The sequence below is a fragment of the Sturnus vulgaris genome, chromosome 31, assembly GCF_052056855.1.
Source record: "Sturnus vulgaris isolate bStuVul1 chromosome 31, bStuVul1.hap1, whole genome shotgun sequence".
Taxonomy (NCBI): domain Eukaryota; kingdom Metazoa; phylum Chordata; class Aves; order Passeriformes; family Sturnidae; genus Sturnus; species Sturnus vulgaris.
The window spans coordinates 303795-327487 of NC_142273.1; the positions used below are offsets into that span (position 1 = coordinate 303795).

The following is a 23693-nucleotide window of genomic DNA, read 5'->3' on the forward strand; positions in this document are numbered from 1 at the left end:
TTAATGTAGAACACTTCCAAGGGAAGAAGAGAGAGAGGGCAGCAAATGGCGGGCAGTTTTAAACCCTGGGGAAGGGGAGGGGAGGAACAGGATCCCGACAAATGGGGTGTACCCGAAGGGGAGGGACAACGGGAGGGCAGAACCATCACCATAGCTTCGGGAAGTACAGAACAAACCATTTAGTGCAATAGAACCATCATGAGCCCTGTGATACAAGGCAAACTATTTAGTGCAATAAAACACCCCACGGACACCCAGGGGCTTTTTCCTCTCTTCATTTTCTTCTTTTAATTCTTCTTTAATTTTAATTCTTTAATTCTTCCATCTTTTCTTCTTTTAATCCCCCAGTTTCACATCCCCCCAGTTCATACCTTCATTATCCTGATATCTGAGCAGGGAATAGGACTGGGGGAAACCCAGGGTGGGGGAAGCAAGGGGAGGGGCCTGCACAGATTGGGGGGGGGGGGGCTGTGGGGGATGGGGGTTTCCCACTGTGCCCCCCCAACAAGTTCACTTTCTCTCTCCTGCAACAGAAGGAAGAGGCCGTTTGTGCAGAGAGTCACATGGGTTGGTTCTGTCCTGGGGGGCACATACAGGGGTCCTGTCCTCGGGTTCCTGTTACTGGGGGACACATCCGGCCCACCTGAGTCCTATCTTGGGGGAAGGTGGCTCTAGGGGGATCCTGACTTCCTTATTCTTTCTCATCGCCTGCAGGACCTCAGCCAAGAAGAGCAGCTTAGGTACGGAGCCCCAAAGGAAGTGAGGTGCTCCCAAACTGCTCCTCCTTGAAGCCAGTGGCCATCCAAGTGTGGGGCCCAGCCATGGCCCAGCCCCACTGCACAGGGATGGGCATTGGCCAGCCCTGCTCTGGCCAGCCCCAGCTGGCAGCCAGGACCTGAGGCTCCCCCCGCCCCCTTGGCTTTGATTCTCGCAGCTCTCGAGCTGCTGCAAAGGTGAGAATTCTGGGGGGGAAAGGCGTGGCTGTGGTTTGCTCAGCCCTGCAAGAAGCACAAAACCCAGGGTGAGCCCAAGCAGTGGCTCTGCGAGGGCCTTTGATGGTTTTCAGAGCAGGGCTGGCTGGAAACCCCCCCTGCAGGGGCAGCTGCGAGGGAACCAGTGCGGAAATGCAGCAATTGATCATTTGGTCCCTGTGCCCAAGGCACTGAGAGAGCCCCAGAACTGCTGCAAATGCCACAAGGATCTGCTCAATAATACAAGTGGGACCCTCCTTCTTGAACAAAACCTGCAGCTTTTTAGAACCTCCTGAAAAGAAGGTTTGAGTTCTGGATGTGGACACCACCAGGGAGGGAAAAGTGTGGAAATATCAAGCAGGGGCCCCACATCTGGCTCTGGGGCAGAGTAGTGTCACAGAAGGAGCAAGGATTTGCCCAAGCAGGGCAATTTAGGGCTGGATGCAGGGAATTACCAGGGAATCAGACCCTGAGGGACACACGGGCATTGCCACAGATTGCTGTGCCCTGCTCCAAGGATGGACAGAGTTCCTCCCTTTTTGGAGTAGAATCCATGGGAAGTAAAACAAATTTCAGGGTGGGAATGAGAAAAATGGGAAGAGTTACTAACTATGGTCCAACAAAAGCCTTCCTTAGGGCTTGGATTGCTGCCTAGCAGTCAGAGAACAATCCCATGGAGCTGTTGGACACTCAGGGACATTCCACCCTCTGTGTTATCCACAAGCAAACACTGCTGTGGGATGCACCAATGGGCTCCTAAAGGGAACCAAAACACCTCTTTTTTTGTGATTTATTTGTGTTTGTATTGTGAGCGACTTCTTGGGAGAGCAATGATTTAAAGGATTCTATACACTAGATCATTTTATACCTTGTCAGATTGATTTTTCTGAGTTCATTTGTGGTTGAAAAAAAGTGGTGAGGGAAAATATTTTTGCCTTTCTTCTATGAATGTATTATTTCGTCTCATCCAATTGGCCATCAGGGTATCCAAGCAAACGTAAGCTGGGATTTCCCATCATCAGGGCAAGGTCGTAATAGGCGTCCCCTTAACTTTGGACACCCCAGAGGTTCCAGGGCCCCACTGGGGACAGCGGGAATGCACAGGGCCCCCCACGACACAGGTGCCCAGGATGTGCCACCTCTGTAACAGGAATCCCCAAAGACGTGGCAGTACAATTCCCCTGGACCCTCACTGTCCTGGATACCCATCCTTGGTTCCCCACATTCCCCGAGCCAGTCACTCCTGGGAGCTCCATACTCCATCATGTGCCCAGACTATCCCATAATGTCCCCAGCCTGTCCCCTACTCCTTTCCTGTCTCCAACTTTCCCTCACCCTGACCCCACCAAGGGCCACCTACACGTGGGGACGAGACGTGACCTCGCTTCCTGTCCCTTCATGGGAAGAGCCGCCAGCCAGGGGACAGGTGGCCACAGCAGCGAGTGACAGCCAGTGCCCATGGCCGGGGACAGCGGGATGGCCGGGAAGGTGGCGCTGCTCCTGTGGGGTGAGTGCCCCGGGCACGGGCCTGACGCCCCGGGGATGGGCCCCGGTGAGGCAGAGAGCGGTGGGGAGGGGGCACAGGGGGGCTGCGGGGTCCCCTGAGGTCCCCAAGGCCAGCAGAGCCAGGGCATGGGCATGGACCCCAGTGTGACCAGAGTCGTGGGGTGGCCTTGGGGATGAGAACAAGGGTACAGGAATAGGGGAACTTGGATGTGGAGATGGGAACAGGGGAATAGAGATGTGGGGACAAGGATGTGGCAAAAGGAACACTGCGGTTACTGTGGGGAAAGGAACAAAGAGACAGGGAGGCAGGGACAAGGGAAATGTACATTGGAGATTGGGCATGGGGACAGGTGCCATGGGAATGGGAGCATGGACACAGGGCCATGGGGATGTGGCCGTGGGGACAGGTGCTGTAGGGCTGGTGGAGGTGACCTGTGCACACATGGGGTGTCCACAGTGTCCCCATGTCCTGCATCAGCCCAGGATGACCGAGTTGTCCCTGTCCTCAAATCCTCCATGCTAGACCAGTGTTCCCGTGGGGACAGTTTGGGGACAGACACCACACCAGGTGTCCCAGGTGCTGCTGTCCCCACGGTGCCACCCCCACCCAGCCCGGTCCCTTCTCCCTTCCAGCCCAGACCCTCGGCCTCGCTGGTGAGTCCTCGGGGGATGCCATGTCCCTGCCCCGCTGTCCCCAGCCCCGCAATGGCCCGACAGCTGGAGTCCCCTGTCACTCGCAGGTGCCCAGAGCCCCCAGCTCCTGGTGGAGCCCCCCTGGACACAGGCGGTGCTTTGGGACCGTGTGACACTGACCTGCCATGGCTCAAGGACTCCCGGTGTCACCACCTGGTTCAAGGATGGCCGGCTCTGGTGGCAGGAGAGACCCGGCCGCTTCCTTGTCACTGAGAGCAGCACCTACTCATGTGACAGAGCTGGCAGTGGGCTCAGCATCCCCTTGATGGTGGCAAATGGTGAGGGGGGGATCTGAAATGCTCAGGGTGGCTCCCTGATAGGTCTGGATGGGCTCCACTCTGTGGGTGGCCTCACAGCACTCGTTTGACAACGGCTTGTTTCCTGCATTCAGGGACATCCCAGTGCATCCCAGTTCATTCCAGTGTGGTGGGAACCCTGTGATGAAAGCTGTGCCAAGGGGCTGCTCCTGGTGTCCCTGAAACCCTCCCACGTGGTGGACACTCCAGACAGATGTCCCAGGTGCCATGGACACCCACTTTGGAGCTGTCTCGGGCTCCTCAGTGTGACGGGACCCTCCTGTCCCACAGACCCGCTGGTGCTGCAGGTGCCAGTGCAGGTGCCAGCACAGGTGCTGCTGAAGGGGGTCACAGTGACGCTGTGCTGCTGGGGCTGGCAGGACAACCCTGTCACCAGGGTGCGATTTTAGAAGGACAGGAAGGATCTAGGGGGATCCCTCAGGGGCGCCGAACTGTCTCTGTCCCATCTGCAGTTGCACCACAGTGGTCGCTACCACTGTGGGGGCTTGATGGCCTCAGGAATGTCACCAGTGACAGTGACAGTGCAGGGTGAGCACCCCCGCGGCTGGGACTCCAAAATGCTGACACCTCCAAAGCCAGTTTGCATTGCACTCAGAATGACAGTCCCAATCCCAATCTCCTTTTCAGAGCTCTTCAGGGTGACAGTGCTGGACGGTCCCCCCCGAATCTACAGAGGGGTCCCCCCTCAATCTAAGCTGGCTCCGCACCCCCAGCCCACTGAGGCCCCCAGCCCCCCCTCCTGAGACCCTTGGCATTAGGGTGATGTCCCCATTGATGTGCGTCATGACACCCATCACATCCCAGCCACGCCATTCCACACCCTCCCCACCAGATGATGGCCATCCCTGCCCTTGGACACAGCATCCCTCATCCCACCCTCACCTCACCTCACCCTCATCCCATCCTCATCCCCCACCCCTCACCCATCACATGCCCTCATCCCACACCACACGATGACCCCCAGCACCACGGGGTCACTGTCCTGGGTGAAGGAGACCCTCTGTCCCCAGGTGCCACCATGCAGACTCCCTCATGCCCCCACACCGGGTGCCAGCCCCTCCCCCGGCCTCAGCCCTGTCTGTGTCCCCGCAGTGCCCGTGGCCAATGCCACCATCACCCCCGGTCCCCCGGCACTCCAGGTGCGCCCAGGTGACCCCGTGACCCTGCGCTGCTCCGTGCAGGTGGGCTCAGCCCCTGTCACTTTCACCTGGCTGCACGATGGGCAGGAGGTGGCCCGGGGTCCCCTCCTGGAGCTTGGGGCCGTCGATGTGGGACATTCGGGCACCTACCAGTGCGTGGCCACCAACCAGCTGGGACAGGACGTGTGGCTTTGCCCGTCGAGACTTTCACCCTTGTTCCCGACTAGCTCAGATGTTAGAATGAAGCCTCAGAGATCCGCCACATGAATATGAATAAAAGATAACAAAAGAGGCTCATTCGCCCCTGGGGAGATTCTGAGTTTTATTTCTTGTGCTCCTCCAGGAGCGAAAAGAGAGCGAGGTCAAGGTGCAGATGTCTTTTCTAGGGTCTGTAAGGGGGAGGGAAGAAATTGGATCTTGGCCAACTAGGCATGGCCAGACGGGAGGGACCAGGCCACAGGACATTGCAGGGGTCACAGAATCTACCATTTCCAATACATCTAGTAAGTTACAACAAGGACTGGCACCATGTTTTCAGGGCACTCAGCCCAGAGCTGGCCCTAGAGGTGATACCACAGGGACACTGGATCACAGGTAAATTCACAAGAGGTCACTGGGATTGGGGGACCCCTGGAGTGACAGGTGACCCTGATGTGTCCCTTCTGTCCACAGCAGTGGCAGCAGGGCTTGACGGGTCCCTCTTCCTGGTCCTGCTCATAGGTTCAGCTGTGGGCTGGCATAAGTGGAATAATATGGGTGGGTGACAATGGGGACAATGAGGGCCCTGGGGAGCTAGGGGGCTGTAGATTGAGCAGAAAACACTCATAAAGAAGAAAGTCTCTCTCTGTATCCCCAGAATAGGCCCCTTGGAAAACCATAGCTTAAAGATAAGAAAAGGCTTGTTAAATGTCGAATACAAAAAGGAATCCAGTTCCCCCCGTTTGGTAAACCCTCTTATCTATCTCCAGTATTAGTGGTTCATTTTCTTTTAGTATCCATAGGCCAGCTTTGAATGTAAAATCCCTTGGGGATTGGTTAAAATGTAGAATTCCCTTGGTAATTGGTGCGAAATGTAAAACCCTCAAAAGATATAAAAACCCCTGTAAAACCCTTACCATTGAATATGCTAGATTGGATGCCTTCATAAAATAAACCATGGATTTGTGCCTTTCTGCATATTCCGATCTCTTTACCTTGCTGGTTTGAGAGCTCGCCGTGAAACAAATTCTGTCTGGGAAAGGCTTGAGAATGTGCTCTGTAGCTGAGGACTGCCGAAGCAGTCTCAGGGACCCACGGGGAACCCCAAAAACCCTGCCAGTGATGGGGGCCACCTAAATGTGGGGGTGATGGTGCTGCATCCATAGCCCCTGACATGGGCAGTGATGAGAGCTCAGGACCTTTGCTCAGAGTCATGAAGTATTTGGAATGGTGTTGGGCCTTGCAGAGATTTTCGGGGTTCTTTCTGTGATCCTAAGAAATTTGGATGGTCCCCTTCCCTTCCATGCTTAAGCTCCTGGGGGATCAGGAAGTCCAGAGCACTGGCTTCATTCAGGAATTCTAGGAGGGCACCACGGATGCTCAGGGATCCTGGAAGAAATTGAGGATGCAGTGAATTTTCAGGATTCCTAAGAGGGGTCAGGTCGCTGGGGACCCCACAGTTACCCCTCCCCTCTTTCCTTTGCAGCCTCCAGGAAGCAGCAGGAAAGGTGAGTGGGGGGCTCAAACCACACTTTTGTTTTTCATCCCAACCCCCAAGACCTCCCATTCCCCCACACATCCCCTTGATTCCCTCAGGGCCCCCCCGGAGCCCCCGGCCCCCCCAGAGGAGGGGGAGGTGCTGTACACCCACGTCGTGGTCACCAAGCAGACAGGGGGTGAGTCCAGGCTGGGACACAGGGACACGTCACCCATGGGTGTCCCCGTGCCCAGATGCCACAGCCAGTGTCTCTCGCAGTGTCCCCCTGTGCCACCACACTCCAGGATCCCGAGGTGACCTACACGGAGCTGGCAGCAACCCATGGGTGACGGTGGGAATCAGAGAATATCTATGGGAATGTGCTGTGACACTCGGGGCACCAGAGGGCACTTGGGGGCTCTGGGGGAACTGAGGGCACTGGGTGAAACTGGGGGCACTGGGGGCACTAGTGGTCCCTGTCTGAGGGCAGCCCCCGTGTGTCACCCCCTCCCCCCCCTTGTCTCCCTTGGGTGCCCAGCCTGCCTCGGAGTTCGCTATGAGTGGGGGGTCCCATGTGGGGCTGCCCAGAGCTCCACGTTCCAGTGCTCCCAGTGCTCTCAATACCCCCAGGGGCTCCCCATTCCCTCCTTCAATGCCAGGGGGCACAGGACCCTTGTCTCTCTTATTGGACACAAAATGCAGCTATTGTATTAAACCGGGGAAAATTGCTTTTGTTTCTTCAGCTCTGCCTGTGAATCACGGTTTTAAAAAGTTAAAATTTTTGCTAAGAATAGAAGTAGTTTCCATGACCAAGATGTAAGCTAGGTAGGTAAATGGTAGGTTAATAATTTCTAGATGCTTAGGCTAGAGCTAATTGGTATAATTATCTGCTATTAGAAATTTACATACAGAAGAACGTAAAATAAGTAAATTGTTAACCATGAAGCACAGGGCCTTGGATTGTGCCACAGGGTCACAGAGACCTGATGAAGACTCTCCTGACTTCATCCTTCGAGACCACTGACCTATTTCGAGACCACCAACCCAATTCAAGAGAAGAACTGCACACGTGTAAAGGACAAATGGGCTCATTTTAATATGGAATGGGGATGGGAGGTACTGGGGTTATGCATATGTATTGTATGTAAGATCTTGGGGAATAAATAGATGGCAAAGAACCTTGCTCGGGGCGGTCACACCTTTCAGAGGTGACTCCCGTGCCACCCGCCAGTGAATAAATATTCCACTTTGTAACTTTCATTAGTTAGAGGGTCTTTGTCCAAGATTATACCACTTTTTGTAATGATTCACCTGCTCAGCTCAGGAAGATGGAGGGTCCTGGTCAGGTCGTTGAGCAGATCCTTGTGGCATTTGCAGCAGTTCTGGGGCTCTCTCAGTGCCTTGGGCACAGGGACCAAATGATCAATTGCTGCATTTCCGCACTGGTTCCCTCGCAGCTGCCCCTGCAGGGGGAGTTTCCAGCCAGCCCTGCTCTGAAAACCATCAAAGGCCCTCGCAGAGCCACTGCTTGGGCTCACCCTGGTTTTGTGATACTTGGTCCTTTTTTCCTCCACAGAAAGAATTCTCACCTTTGCAGCAGCTCGAGAGCTGTGAGAATCAAAGCCAAGGGGGTGGTGGGAACCCTCAGGCCCTGGCTGCCAGCTGGGGCTGGCCAGAGCAGTGCTGGCCAATGCCCATCCCTGTGCAGTGGCCAAGGTGACAAGCTCCACAAAACATTCCTGGCAGCAAAAAATATTATTGTGGGCAGAAATGGGGGCATCTGAGCCCCAAAATGTGTGCAATACTGCCTCAGCAGCCCAAGGTGCCTGGGAGAGGCAGCAGAGCCGAGTGTTTGTGCACAGGGATGGTTCAGCAGCAAGGCTGAAATTTTGGAACCCTGGCACAAATTTCAGCTGCTTGTTAAGGGTCTGCAGCCCTCAGAGAAGAATAGGGGCGTTGGCCCAAGCAGCTTCAATTTCACCCCATTTTACCATCCCAATGCACTGCTCCCAGCCCAGGCTGTCCCTCTGCACGAGCTGCAGCTGCAGAGTCCTCGGTGCTGTGACTCTGCCCTCCTCCTCCTCCTCTTCCTCCACTGACTGCTGTGTTGGGACCAGCAGTGGCCCAGGAAGAGCAGCAGATCCAAACTTGCTGTGGAGCCCCTGAGGAGCCCTGGCACTGTCAGCAAGGAGCACCTGCTTTCCTCAGCATCCCCGGGGAATTCAGCATTCCCAAAGCTGCTGTGCCAGGGCTGGAGGAGGAAAAGGCAGGGAAAGGCTGAGGGTTTTCAGGAGTTGTGCTGGAAAGGCACGAGAGGTGCTGTTGTGGAGCTGAGAGCTGCCTGGGGTTGGGTGGTGCCTTCCTTGCGTTGGGGATCAGGGAGAGCGGTGGCGGGTGTTGCGCAGGGTGTGTGCCTGGCCCCGGGACACTGCTCCGCTGCCCCTGGGCACTGGGATCCAAGCTGCTGCCTTGGTCTCTTCTGCCCGGGCGCTGCCGGTGCTGGTGCCGGGAGCGATTGGTGCAAAGCGTGAGTTTGCAAAAGGAGCGATTTCCCCTGGTCCCTCCCGCCCGAGGCCGCCATGGCCCCTGAGGGGTTCGAGCGGCACCGGGGCGCCCCCTGCTGGCCGGGATTGCTCCCTGCAGCGCCCCCTGCTGGCCGGGATTGCTCCCTGCAGCGCCCCCTGCTGGCCGGGATTGCTCCCTGCAGCGCCCCCTGCTGGCCGTGAACATAACTGCACCAAAGAGGCGCAAACAACCCTGACCGGGTTGGAAATTTCTCTTCTTGTGTTGCTCTTTGTTCTGTTCTGTTTAGTTCTATACATTTCCCAGCAATGAGCTGTTATTCCTTTACTTACATTTTTGCCTTCAAGCCCCATAATTTTCACAGTTATAGCAATTTGGAGGGACGGGTCCTGTTTCCATTCCAGGAACATTCCTGCTTTCCTTGGTGGATGTTTCTCTTTTCAACCAAGATAGTTTTTTGCTCCTGGGTCGCCAGTGTGGATGGAGCCGGCACTCCAAGAGCAGACAGGGTCAGACAATTGGCCACCTCATGCTCTGCTTTTGAAGCCCTTAGCCACCAAGTTCCCTCTGCCAAGGTGGGACTCCTGGTCCCTCGGCCACTCAGGAGCTGGGTTTGGCAGAGCGTCACTCTGTCCCCGAGTGCCATGGCTGACAGACTGACTGACACACGGGGCCCTGTGTCACCAACAGCAAGGCCTGACCCAGCCCTGCCACACACAGGTGTTCCAAAATGTCTCGAGACATCCAACTTTTCCTGTCCCTGACACCCCAACTTGTGCTGTGGCTTGATCCCCGCTGGAAAATGGGGAGGCTGTGGAACTCCCCCAGGGCCTTTGTGACATCATGGTGTGGGGAACACGGCACAGGAGGGGTTTGAGACAAGGGAGAACGGAATCCAGAGCACTGGTTTTCAGTGGCAGCCCAAAATTGGAGAATCCCATTCCTAAAACCTAACAGATCTGAGCAAAGAAACACCGTCTCTGCCAGTTGAACCAAAAAGCTGCATTTTGGGGCCAATAAGGAGGAAATGAGTCCTCTGTTCCCCAGGCACGAGAAGGAGAGATGAGGAACCATGGGTGTACTGGGAGTGCTGAGAGGGGCATTGCAGAGGCACTGGGAGTACAGGGGAACTGGGAGAGAGAATGGGAACAACCTGGATCTACTGGGAGCAATGGAGAGGCACTGGGAGGGGAAATAGGGAGCCCTTAGGGGTACTGGGAACACTGTGAGGAGGGAATGGTGAAGTGCCTGAGGGTTCTGGGAACACTTGGATGTGGAATGGGGAGGTACTGGGGGCAGTGGTAAGGGGGTGGGCAAGGTCTTGGGGGTTCAGGGGTCATGAGGAGTCCTGAGTGCCCTCTGCAGCCTCACATGTGACTCTCCACTTTTGCCCACCTACCCGTAAATGGTGGGAAGCCTCGGGAGCAGTGGGGGTCACACGTGTGGCTGCCCATGAGGGGGGTCCCCGAGTACCCCCAGTTCCCCCAGTTCCCAGCCGTGCCCCGAGTGTCACAGCACATTCCCGTGGATTCCCATGGTCACCCATGGGTTGCTGCCAGCTCTGCATAGGTGACCTCTGGATCCTGGAGTGTGGTGACACGGGGGGACACTGCGAGAGACACTGGCTGTGGCATCTGGGCACGGGGACACCCATGGGTGACGTGTCCCTGTGTCCCAGCCTGGACTCACCCCCCGTCTGCTTGGTGACCACGATGTGGGTGTACAGCACCTCCCCCTCCTCTGGGGGGACCGGGGGCTCCGGGGGGACCCTGAGGGAATCAAGGGGATGTGTGGAAGGCAATGGGAGGTCTTGGGAGTTGGGATCAAAGGTGCGAGTGTGGTTTGAGCCCCCCACTCACCTTTCCTGCTGCTTCCTGGAGGCTGCAAAGGAAAGAGGGGAGGGGTAACTGTGGGGTCCTCTGTGCCATGAGCCCTGTCAGGAATCCTCAAACCCCACAGCACCCTCAATTTCCCCCAGGACCCCTGAGCATCCCTATTTCTCACCAGACCCCCTGAACCACCCCAGTGCTCTGGACTCCCTGATCCCCCAGAAGCTCAAGCCTGGCAGGGAGGGGGAACCTCCAAACTATCCTGGAATCACTGAAACCCCCCAAAATCCCTGTAAAGCCCTCCAACACCACCCCAAATCCTTCAGGACCCTGAGCAAAAGTTCTGAGTTCTCATTGCTGCCCAAATCAGGGGTTGTGGGTGCCACCCCATCACTCCCAAGTTCAGGTGGATCCCCAGCTCTGCAAGGCCACCACTGTCCCCATTGTCACCCACCCCTGTTGTGGCACCGGTGCCAGCCCACAGCTCCAGCCACGAGCAGGAGCAGGAAAAGGAGGGACCTGCCAAGGCCTGCGGCCACTGCTGGGGACAGAAGGGACACATCAGGGTCACCTGTCACTGCAGGGCTCCTGCAATCCCAGTGAGCCCGTGTGACCCCACCTGTGATCCAGTGTCCCTGTGGTGTCACCTCCAGGGCCAGCTCTGGGCTGAGTGCCCGGAACACGCGGTGCCCGTCCTGTCCCAGCTGGTTGGTGGCCACGCACTGGTAGGTGCCCGAATGTCCCACATCGACGGCCCCAAGCTCCAGGAGGGGACCCCGGGCTACCACGTGCCCGTGGTGCAGCCAGGTGAAGGTGACAGGGGCTGAGCCCAACTGCACCGAGCAGCGCAGGGTCACGGGGTCACCTGGGCGCACCTGGAGTGCCGGGGGACCGGGGGTGATGGTGGCATTGGCCACGGGCACTGCGGGGACACAGACAGGGCTGAGACCGGAGGGAGGGACTGGCAGCCCGTGTGGTGGGATGAGGGAGTCTGCATGGTGGCACCTGGGGACAGAGGGTCTCCTTCACCCAGGACAGTGACCCCATGGTGCTGGGGGTCATCATGTGGTGTGGGATGAGGACATGTGATGGATGAGGCGTGGGGCATGAGGTTGGGATGAGGGTGAGGTGAGGGTGGGATGAGGGATGCTGTGTCCAAGGGCAGGGGTTGTGGAATGGCATGGGTGGGATGTGATGGGTGCCATGAGGCACATCAACGGGGGCATCACCCCAATGCCAAGGGTCCCAGTGTCCTGGGAGGGTCACGCTCAGCAGGGTGAATGTGACCTGGTGTGCAGTGGGGGATGTGACAGCTGGGCTTAGGGATGCAGGGCTTGGATGTGCTGGGTGGGGATCCCTGGAGCCAGACGGTCCCAGTTGCCCTGGTCTGTGACACCCAGTGTTGGGGGCTGTGAGCTGAGCTGGGCTGGGGATGGTGTGGCGGGATGAGGTGGGATGGGAATGTGTGGAATTGGGGATGCTGTGGGTGAGGCCACTCATAGCCCAAAGATTCCATTCACCCAGGACAGTGATGTTCAATGAGGGGCTCTCAGCCACTTTGTCCCCGTCACGGACCCAGCACTGGTACTGGCTGCTGTCATTGTTCCCCATGTATCGCAGCTCCAGGCGGTGGCTGGAGCCCAGTGGCACCCGGACACCCCCGGTGCCAGGGGAAGGACAGGGGACCTGTCCCCATGGCCACCGTGCAGCTCAGCACCAGGCGGTTCCCCAGTGCCACCTGTCCCGCGGGGGGCTGCACCGACAGCTGGACCCCTGCGGGGGGACACAGGAGAGATTGGGGACACGGGGGGAGGGGGGTCCACCAAGGAGCAATGAGGCATTCAGAGAGGGGGGAGATCAGAGAGGGGTGGGTGATCCCAGTGAGGAAGAAGGGGGCCCAGAGAGGGGGGGAGGCTTGGAAAGTGGTGGAAGGGACCCCAGGGAAGGATGGGAGATTTAGAGAGGAAACACATGGAGAGGATTGATGGGAAACACAGGGAAGATTTTGGGGACATAGGCAGGGATGGTGAGACGTGTGGAAAATGGAGGGATGCAGGCACAAGGGAAGGCGATGGGGGGACCCAGGGAGGGAGCTGGGAAGGCAGGGCGGCACGTAGAGGTTGAGCAGGGATGGGAGACCTGGGAGGGCTGTGGGGGCTCCCCGTGCCCATCCCCGCACTCACTGCGCACCGTGACGCCGAGCCGGGCGCTGCTCTTCCACACAGCCCCCCGCTCGGAGCGCACCTCGCAGCTGTAATTCCCCGAGTGGGAGACCCCCACGGCGGGCACCAGGAGCTGCGGGGACCCCTGCGGGCCCCCCACCAACTGCCCGTGCCGGTAGAAGCGGTACAGGAGGGGGGCTGGGGTCCGCAGGGGGCTGGGGATGCTGAGGCAGCTGAGATTGAGGAGGGACCCCTCGGTGAGCTCGGGGGGACCCTCCAGCAGCGGCACCGAGAAGAGCTCTGGGAAGGAGATGGGGGTGGGGACTGTGACTCTGAGTCCATTGAGAAGTGGCTTTGGGGGTGTCAGGATATTGGAGTTGCAGCCGTGGGGGTGCTCACCGTGCACTGTCACTGTCACCGGTGCTGACTGTGTCGCTCCTGAACCCACCCAGCTCTCGCAGCGGTAGCGGCCGCTGTTCTGCAGCCGCAGGGGGGACAGGGACAGCTCGGTCCCACGGTTCTGCCACCACAGACGCTCCCCATCGCGGTAGAAGCGCACTACAGGGACTGGCTCCTTCTGCCTGAGCCGGCAGCGCAGTGTCAGCGTGTTCCCCTCCAGCAGCGCCCTCGCCGGCACCTGCAGCACTGGGGTGGCTGTGGGACAGGAGGGTCTCGATGGCCACAGAAGGAATCAGGGGTCCCACATTGTAACAGGGTGGTCTCGTCACACTGGGATGCAGTGGTGTGCACAGGGGATGCTCCAGCGATGCTCTGGGATGCCCCCGTGTGCAGGGCACGGGCTCTGGTCACACGAGAGGTGTGACCCATGAAGCTGAGCTCACCCAGAGCGCTCGGGGTTCCCACAGGTGCCAGGATGGGGGAACAAAGATCTCTCACCATTTACAACGTGCACGGGGGGGCTGTGCCCTGAGACAGGTCTGTCACACGTGTAGGTGCCACTCTCGGGGACAGTGATGTGGTCGTGCCCCTGCAGTCCCCAGAGCTGCCTGTCCTTGTACCAGGTGGTGTCACCGGCGGTCCCCGAGCCCTGGCAGGTCAGTGTCACCCGGTCCCACAGCACCGCCGGCCTCCAGGGGGGCTCCACCAGGAGCTCGGGGCTCTGGGCACCTGCGGGTGACAGGGGACACCAGCCTGCCAGGGCCACCACGGGGCTGGGGACAGCGGGGCAGGGACATAGCATCCCCCGAGGACTCACCAGCGAGGCCGAGGGTCTGGGCTGGAAGGGAGAAGGGACAGGGCTGGGTGGGGGTGGCACCATGGGGACAGCAGCACCTGGGGCACCTGGTGTGGTGTCTGTCCCCAAACTGTCCCCACGGGAGCACTGGTGTAGCACGGAGGGTTTGAGCACAGGGACACCTCGGTCACCCTGGGCTGAGGCAGGACATGGGGACACTGTGGACACCCGATGTGTCCACAGGTCACCTCCCCCAGCCCTAGAACACCTGTCCCCACGGCCACATCCTCATGGCCCTGTGCCCGTGACCCCATTCCCATGGCACCTGTCCCCATGGCCCATCTGCATGGGACGTGGCCCTTGTCCCTGTCTCTACATCCCTGGCTCCCTGACCCTGTCCCCACAGCTGCCCCAGCCCCAAGGTTCCTTTTGCCACATCCTTGTTCCCACATCTCAATTCCCCTATTCCCATCCCCACATCCCAGTTCCCCTCTTCCTGTCCCCAGGGCCACCCCACGACTCTGGTCACACTGGGGTCCATGCCCATGCCCTGGCTCTGCTGGCCTTGGGGACCTCAGGGGACCCGGCAGCCCCCCATGTGCCCCCTCCCCACCGCTCTCTGCCTCACCGGGGCCCATCCCCGGGGCGTCAGGCCCGTGCCCGGGGCACTCACCCCACAGGAGCAGCGCCACCTTCCCGGCCATCCCGCTGTCCCCGGCCATGGGCACTGGCTGTCACTCGCTGCTGTGGCCACCTGTCTCTTGGCTGGCGGCTCTTTGGATGAAGGGACAGGAAGCGAGGTCACGTCTCGTCCCCACGTGTAGGTGGCCCTTGGTGGGGGCAGGGTGTGGACAGGATGGGGGCAGGGTGGGGACCTTGTGGGACATGGGGGTGATGGTGGGACATGATGGGAACAGGATGTTGACCGAATTTGGGCACTGAGGCGATGCACGGGGCCAAGGATGGGTGTGCAGGAGACTGGGGTGCCAGGGATTGGTTCCCATGGGAATGGGGGTCCCAAGAGTTGGGTCGATTCAGACTCAGGGATGAGGGTGCCAGGACAATGTGGCCTTCAGGGATTTGTGATCATGGGATGCATCCCAGGGATGGGGGTGCCATGGGAATGGGGGTCCTGGGGGAATAATGGACCCCAAGGGAAGGGGTGTCCCAGGGGCTGGAACTACCAGGATGGAGGTCCTTGGAAATGGAGATCCTGAGGAATGGCAGTCCTGGGAAGAGGGTCCTAAGGAAGGGTGGACAAGGAATGGGGGTTCCATGGTTGGATTCCCAGGGGAATGGGGATGCCATGGATGGGCAGTTGCTGGGTGTGCCCGTGGGTGTCAGCTCCTGCTCTGGGTGCCTCTGATTTTGGGGTGACCCAGGGCCCCATGCAACCACCCTTGGATGTTCATTTCCTGGGCAGGCATCACATGGGGTCCTGGGTAGCTCTGCTTCTGTGCCCTCCCCTGCCCTTGACTTTTCCTCTCTTTATTTCTCTGTTTTCCTTATTTTCCTCACTTTTGTGCCATGCTCCCTTATTCCCAATTCCTGGCTCAGAAACCCTGGGGAGCACCTGGGCAGGGAATGGGTTGGGGGAACCCCAGGGAAGGAGAAAAGGGGGTGGGGGGTCTGCAGGGAGGGATGGGGAGGCTGTGGGGGCTGGGGGTGTCCGGCTGAGCCCCCCCAACACTTTCCCTTTCTCTCTCCTGCAGCAGAAGGAAGAGGCCGTTTGTGCTGAGAGTCACACGGGGGCGGGTTCTGTCCTGGGGGGCACATCCAGGGGGTCCTGCCTGAGGGGATCCTGTTCTGGGGGTGACACGTTCTGGGTGGATTTTGTCCCAGTGGTGACACATCCCAGCAGGGGAGATCCTGTCCTGGGGAATGGGGGTTCTGGGCAGGGTCCCTGGACACATTCCCTGAGGAAGTCCCTGTCCAGGGTAGGGCACATCCTGCACACCCCTGTCCCGGGTGGGTGGGGGGCCCTGGCGACCCCCTCTGTCCTCAGTGGGGCACTGTGACCTCTGTGACCTCTGGGGTGCCCCAATTTGGGGTGTGACCCGCCCACTCTACACCCCCTCATTGGCTGCCCCCGCCCATCTGGGAGCCCTCCATCCCCATTTGGGAACCCTCACAGGTGCAGCCCCTCGGCCCCATTGCACAGCCCACCAGGATCATTCTGTGGGGGAAAAACCCCAGCGGGGCTGACTGGGGAGGGGGATGGACATGGGCTGGTGTCAGTCAGGGAGGGCACAGACACCCCAAAAACACCCAAAGCCACCCCCACACCCAAAAGCCCTGCAGGGCCTCAGTGCTGGCAGCCAGGAGATGGATGAGACCCTGCACATGAAACACTTGAGAAGCTCTTGGGGGGCTTCCCCCTCTCTCTCCTGCTCCCCACAATCCCCCCACGGGGTTTCTGTCCTGATGAATTGGGACATTATGGTTTTATTGGGTTTTGGGAGAAATCCTGTTCCACACTTCTCCATTTTCCCTCATTCCCTGCAGGATCTGAGCTGGCAAGAGCAGCTCGGGAATGGAGCCCCAGGCAGGAAGGAGCTCCCAAACTGCTCCTCCTTGAAGCCAGTGGCCATCCAAGTGTGGGGCCCAGCCATGGCCCAGCCCCACTGCACAGGGATGGGCATTGGCCAGCCCTGCTCTGGCCAGCCCCAGCTGGCAGCCAGGACCTGAGGCTCCCCCCGCCCCCTTGGCTTTGATTCTCGCAGCTCTCGAGCTGCTGCAAAGGTGACAATTCTGAGGGGGAAAAGGCGTGGCTGTGGTTTGCTCAGCTCTGCAAGAAGCACAAAACCCAGAGTGAGCCCAAGCAGTGGCTCTGCGAGGGCCTTTGATGGTTTTCAGAGCAGGGCTGGCTGGAAACCCCCCCTGCAGGGGCAGCTGCGAGGGAACCAGTGCGGAAATGCAGCAATTGATCATTTGGTGCCTGTGCCCAAGGCACTGAGAGAGCCCCAGAACTGCTGCAAATGCCACAAGGATCTGCTCAACGACCTGACCGGGACCCTCCTCCTTGAACAAAACCTGCAGCCCTCTGGAACCTGCCAGAAAGAATGTTTGTGTTCTGGATGTGGACAGCAGAAGAGAGGGAAAAGTGTGGAAATATCGAGCAGGGGCCCCACATCTGGCTCTGGGGCACAGGGGTGTCACAGCAGGAGCAGGGAGTGCCCAGGCAGGGGAATTGAGGGCAGGCTGCAGTGGATTTCCCAGGGAATCAGACCCTGAGGGACACACGGGCATTGCCACAGATTGCTGTGCCCTGCTCCAAGGATGGACAGAGTTCCTCCCTGCTTGGGAGCAGAATCCATGGGAAGTAAATCAAGTTTGAGAGTGGGAATGAGAAAAATGGGAAGAGTTCCTGACTATGGCCCAAGAAAAGCCTTCCTTAGGGCTGGGTTGGTGCCCAGCAGTCAGGGAACAATTCCATGGAGCTGTTGGACGCTCAGGGACATTCCACCCTCTGTGTTATCCATAAGGAAATGCTGCTGTGGGATGGCACCAATGGGCTCCTAAAGGGAACCAACAAATCTCATTGCTTTGTGATTTGTGTTTGTATTGTGAGCAACTTGTTGGGGAGCAATGATTTAAAGGATTCTATAAACCAGACCATTTTATATCTTGTCAGATTAATTTTTCCTGAGTTCATTTTTGATTGGGAAAAAAATGGTGAGGGAAAAGATTTTTGCCTTTATTCTATGGATTTATAATTTTGTGTCCAAGAACAGGGCATCAGGGAATTCAAGCAAATGTATCCTGGGATTCCCCATCATCAGGACAAGGTAGTAACAGGCATCCCCTTAACTTCGGGCACCCCAGAGCTCCCAGGCCCCCACTGGGGACAGCAGGAATGCTCAGGACCCTCAGGACAGAAGCATCCAGGACGTACCCCGTGTGGCTCAGGAATCCCCAAGGACAGGGCACCCCAATTCGCCTGGACCCCCACTGTCTTGGATACCCATCCTTGGTTCCCCACATGCCCTGAGCCCCCCACTCATGGGAACTCCATCCCCCACCATGTGCCCAGACTATCCCATAATGTCCCCAGCCTGTCCCCTACTCCTTTCCTGTCTCCACCTTTCCTTCACCCTGCCCTCACCAAGGGTCACCTACACGTGGGGACGAGACGTGTCTCGCTTCCTGTCCCTTCATGGGAAGAGCCACCAGCCAGGGGACAGGAGGGACGCGACAGCTTCCTTGTCACTTAGAGTGGCACTTACACATGACAGAGATCGGGAAGTGGGCGCAGCCTCGCCGTGATGGTGTCAAATGGTGAGGGGTGATCTGAAATGCTCAGGGCGGCTCCCTGATAGGTTTGGGTGGCCTCACACCTCTCGTGTGGTTAGAGTCTGTCCCCTGCACACAGGGACATCCCAGCGCATCCCAGTGTGGTGGGACCGCCTGTGTCACAGGGCTGCTCCTGTTGTCCCTGGGAGCCTCTCGCGCAGTGGACACTCCAGCCAGATGTCCCCGGTGCCATGGGCACCCACTTTGGAACTCTCTTGTTCCCCTCACTGTGACGGGACCCTCCTGTCCCACAGAGCGGCTGGTGCTGCAGGTGCCAGCACGGGCGCTGCTGGAGGGGGACACGGTGACACTGCGCAGCCGGGGCCGGCCGGACAAGCCTGTCACCGGGCGAGATTTTAAAAGGACGAGAAGGATCTGGGAGAGTCCCTCAAGGGTACCGAGCTATCCCTGTCCCCCCTGCGGATGCACAACAGCCGCCGCTACCGCTGCGAGGGCTGGGAGGGTTCAGGAGCGACACAGTCAGCACCGGTGACAGTGACAGTGCACGGTGAGCACCCCCACGGCTGCAACTCCAATATCCTGACACCCCCAAAGCCACTTCTCAATGGACTCAGAGTCACAGTCCCCACCCCCATCTCCTTCCCAGAGCTCTTCTCGGTGCCGCTGCTGGAGGGTCCCCCCGAGCTCCCCGAGGGGTCCCCCCTCAATCTCAGCTGCCTCAGCACCCCCAGCCCCCTGCGGTCCCCAGCCCCCCTCCTGTACCGCTTCTACCGGGACGGGCAGTTGGTGGGGGGCCCGCAGGGGTCCCCGCAGCTCCTGGTGCCCGCCGTGGGGGTCTCCCACTCGGGGAATTACAGCTGCGAGTTGCGCTCCGAGGGGGGGGCCGTGTGGAAGAGCAGCGCCCGGCTCGGCGTCACGGTGCGCAGTGAGTGCGGGGATGGGCACGGGGAGCCCCCACAGCCCCCACGGGACCCCCACCTGGCTACATCCCTGACCCCAGAAATCTCTCCTGTGCCCCCCGCCTCTGCCCTGTGTCCCCCCATCGCTCTCTGTGTCCCCTCACCCCTCCATGGGGTCTCCCCATCCACCACATTTCCCCATCAAACCCATCCCTCCCGTCCCCCACCCCCCTCCCGCCACCGGGTGCCAGCCCCTCCCCCCGGCCTCAGCCCTGTCTGTGTCCCCGCAGTGCCCGTGGCCAATGCCACCATCACCCCCGGTCCCCCGACACTCCAGGTGCGCCCAGGTGACCCCGTGACCCTGCGCTGCTCGGTGCAGTTGGGCTCAGCCCCTGTCACCTTCACCTGGCTGCACCACGGGCACGTGGTAGCCCGGGGTCCCCTCCTGGAGCTTGGGGCCGTCGATGTGGGACATTCGGGCACCTACCAGTGCGTGGCCACCAACCAGCTGGGACAGGACGGGCACCGCGTGTTCCGGGCCCTCAGCCCAGAGCTGGCCCTGGAGGTGACACCACAGGGACACTGGATCACAGGTGGGGTCACACGGGCTCACTGGGATTGCAGGAGCCCTGCAGTGACAGGTGACCCTGATGTGTCCCTTCTGTCCCCAGCAGTGGCCGCAGGCCTTGGCAGGTCCCTCCTCTTCCTGCTCCTGCTCGTGGCTGGAGCTGTGGGCTGGCACCAGTGTAAGATCATGGGGGGGTGACAATGAGGGTCCTGGGAAGCCGCCTAAATGTGGGGTGATGGGGCAGCACCCACAGCCTTGGACTTGGGCAGTGCTGAGAGCTCAGGACCTTTGCTCAGGGTCCTGAAGGATTTGGGGTCGTGTTGGAGGGACTTGCAGGGATTTTGGGGGTTCCTTCAGTGAGCCAGGCGGAATTTGGATGCTCCCCTTCCCTGTCAGGCTTGAGCTTCTAGGATCAGGGGGTCCAGAGTAGTAGGGTGGTTCAGGGTTTGTGAGGGACACCATGGATGCTCAGGGGTCCTGGGGGAAATTGAGGGTGCAGTGGGGTTTGAGGATTCCTGAGAGGGGTCAGGGCCCTGGGGACCCCACAGTTACCCCTCCCCTCTTTCCTTTGCAGCTGCCAGGAAGCAGCAGGAAAGGTGAGTGGGGGGCTCAAACCACACTCTCGCCTTTCACCTCAACCCCCAAGACCTCCCATTCCCCCCCCCACATCCCCTTGATTCCCTCAGGGCCCCCCCGGAGCCCCGGCCCCCCCAGAGGAGGGGGAGGTGCTGTACACCCACGTCGTGATCACCAAGCAGACGGGGGGTGAGTCCGGGCTGGGACACAGGGACACGTCACCCATGGGTGTCCCCGTGCCCAGATGCCACAGCCAGTGTCTCTCGCAGTGTCCCCCTGTGCCACCACACTCCAGGATCCCGAGGTGACCTACACAGAGCTGGCAGCAACCCATGGGCGACCTCGGGAATGCGGGGACATCTCTGGGAATGTGCTGTGACACTCGGGGCACGGCTGGGAACTGGGGGGCTCTGGGGGCACTGGGGGTCCCTGCCCGAGGGTAGCCCCCCTGTGTCCCTCCCCCTCTTGTTCCCATGGGTGCCCACTGTACCAATGTATTTGAACAGCTTAGGCCACAGTGTGCTCAGGCCAAACCATTTTTAGATATTCTTATCAAAGAGTCTGGAATTTGTCACGGCTACTGAAACACAAATTATGCTAAATTGGGAAAGAAGAGGCTGAAAAACAGAATTTCAAGATTGCAAGAACTCAGATAAAGAAGGGCCGTGAAGCACTGGACTGTAACCAATCCTTTTTCCTGCAAGGTGTGAGAAGAGCGTGTGGACAAGATCAAGTACAGTGTGATCGTGTGAACAGGAGTTCTAGAATGTATAAGTAGTGTCTTCGGTTTGAGTTGCCAGTTTAAATAAACTTTTTTTTTTTGTTGTGAGACAGAACCAGGAGCAAAAGAGCAAGGCAGGCCTAAAACTTGAGAGAGTATAAAAGAAAATTTATTAACTACACAAACAAAAAGAGAGGGAAAAAAAATATATTTCAGAATAAGATTTTTGAGATCACTCCTTCCCTCCCTCTCCCAGTCTTTATAACAACAAAACAAACATATAACAAATACTTTGGTCAGTGCCCAATTTAGTCTTTCTCAGTTCACTTCTGGAGAGAGAAGCATCTTCTTGTTGAAGTTGTAGGGATTTTTCCCACAAGAAGGAAAAAGACAGTTCTCTTGTGGTTTTATCTTTCACGATTTGCATCCGCCCGGGAACCTGCAACCGTGACGCTCCTCCCAACTCTACAGCCGTCCCAAAGTTGTAGATGTGGGCCATGTCTGTCCCATGGGGTATTACTTTTAAGAATGAAATGTTCGACAGCAAAGATTCTTTCTGTCTCCTTTCTCTCTGCTCAGGCTTTATCTTCAGAAAACTAAAATCCTCTTCTTTTCTCAGGGCAGAAATTTTCAACACAGGTGCTTTTTAGTCAAATCATCTATTAAATGGAACATTTCCATCCCCCCATGTCTTTTTCCATGGTTTATAGGAATATTCAGTACATCAGTTCATTCCTACAATTTCACAAAAAGATTTTCAGCCATTTCAGCATCTTCTCATTCTCCTTCCATCTTAAAAACTTAGCTCTTACATCACTGACTTCAGAAATCTTCTTATTCCCTTTCATATTCAAAGAAAAGGCTGGAGGCTTTGCAAATCTTATCTGAACACTAAAGAGTTAAAGTTTAACACAACTACAAGAGTTGGGCCAGGCTCAGGCCGTGCTGGGGGGGTGTAGCTGAGGTGTTAATCAGCCTTTCTGGGGCTGGGCTGCAGCCCCACACTGCTCATGGCCACCCGGGCAGGCCCGGCTCATCCGGCAGCAGCAAGAGTCAGCCTCCCCCCACGCCAGAGCCGCAGGCCCGTGGAGGAGGAAGCCGTGAAGGTCTTATCACACAACCTTTTCTCCCCCCGGCCATCGGGTCCCCCTCGTTGGCAAACGGGGCCCAAGCGGCCTCCCGAGCCTACCCCCAACATGAGGGAGGGGGAAGCTCGGGTTGATGTTACCTGCTCAGCCGGAAAGACCAAGAGACTCAGTTCCGGATTACCTTCCTCAAAATGTGTGTGCACAGAGCGAACTAACTTTCTCTAATTGGCTGTTGCAGGTATCCCAACCCCCACAGAGGAAATTCCCTTAGGAAGAACCTCTTCTGAGCTTCTTCTTCCTAAGTCAACCTATCACAAATGCAAACAATGAAGTGGCTTCTGCTTAATCCCACTGCTTAGCTGTTCAGAAGTCCTGAGTTCCTGCATGTTGGTGACTCCACGATGTGATTAACACGGTGATAATGAAGCAGAGCATCGGCCCCTTTGGACTCTGCAGGTGGCTCTGCAGGGTGAAAAGGCGGGGGCTCGGTCGGAGATCGCCGCTACAGGACCGTGCTGGGGGAGCCGGAGGGCGGCTCCAAGGAGTGCAGGAGAAAGAAGGCTCGGGAGAAAGGCTCCGGGAAAAATATGCACACTGCCCAGGGTACATCGGGAAAAGGTGAGCGGCAGGGGCTGGAAGGATGGGAAAGGCACTGTCAAAAGAAGAACAGGCCACGCTGAATGTCCTCCAGCTTATTCTCTCTAAGAGAGCAGTTAAGTATGACCCGCAGGTCTTCAAAAGACTGTTGTGATGGGCTCAGGAGAGAGGATTTTTTGCCACCCCCAGGAGTGTTTTCGACAACCTCAAGTGGGAAATGTTATAAATGAGAGACAAAAGTCTCGATATTCAGTAAAATTTTGGGTTGCTTTATTTGATGTAGAAAGAGCAAGTAGCGCGCTGGGGAACGTGAGGGGTCACCGCCCACTCCACGCTCCACCCAACCTTGGTTTGCAGTCTCTTCTTATACTGTGGGTTCTCATTGTAATCAATAATTTTTGGGGTTTTTTGCTGTCATAATTTTGCCAGGTAAGCAGTGGTGGTTGAATAAACATCCTTACACAAATTTACAAAGCCTCCGGCCGATAATCAGTCACAGATAGTCATCTGGTCCTTGTAGACAACCACCAGAGAAGTTCTGGAAGTCTGGTCCTTGAGATAGGCAGCATTGATCAGACAAAGGCAGGAAGGGCTTTTTGGGAAGTCTGATTTCGCAAGCTGGTAGCCGATACAACTTATTTGAAAAACATAACATAATATAGCATAATGTAATGTAACATAATACATCATAACATAACATAACAAGGTGATTTTAAACAGAATTATTTAATTATATAATTTTCTTTATCTAGTGTCCATGCTTCACTTCAGAGCTTAGTATTCTGGTTTATGCAAACCCCAATGCTTTTGTGATTAACACGAATCTTTTATCAATTGTCACAGAACTAACTCTGGGATGCCGTAAGCGATGGGTCAAAAGAAACTAAGGGACTCAGAAATGGAATATATAAAGTAGCGAAAGGCTACGGCTACAGCCAGCCACAGGACAGCAAGAAACAAGAAAAAGTCACGAACCGGAA

At 57.5% G+C, this 23693-nt stretch overlaps 2 protein-coding genes across 2 annotated transcripts in view; one reads left to right on the forward strand and one right to left on the reverse strand.

Annotated features, from left to right (window-relative positions):
* The window catches only part of LOC148220704 (low affinity immunoglobulin gamma Fc region receptor III-A-like), a 63244-nt gene extending 55589 nt beyond the window's left edge, over positions 1-7655 (forward strand). The window contains exons 6-9 of the mRNA XM_088180984.1: positions 5302-5382; positions 6311-6332; positions 6421-6500; positions 7621-7655. Coding sequence (XP_088037110.1) covers positions 5302-5382; positions 6311-6332; positions 6421-6500; positions 7621-7655 — 218 coding nt within the window. The remainder of the gene's footprint in view (positions 1-5301; positions 5383-6310; positions 6333-6420; positions 6501-7620) is intronic.
* Positions 7656-10362: 2707 nt separating this feature from the next.
* Positions 10363-23693, reverse strand: part of LOC148220707 (Fc receptor-like protein 3) — a 125625-nt gene continuing 112294 nt past the window's right edge. The window contains exons 7-12 of the mRNA XM_088180985.1: positions 12174-12273; positions 11273-11575; positions 11108-11191; positions 10684-10705; positions 10514-10593; positions 10363-10433 (exon numbers count right to left, since the gene is read on the reverse strand). Of these exons, the coding sequence (XP_088037111.1) occupies positions 10363-10433; positions 10514-10593; positions 10684-10705; positions 11108-11191; positions 11273-11575; positions 12174-12273 (660 nt within the window). The remainder of the gene's footprint in view (positions 10434-10513; positions 10594-10683; positions 10706-11107; positions 11192-11272; positions 11576-12173; positions 12274-23693) is intronic.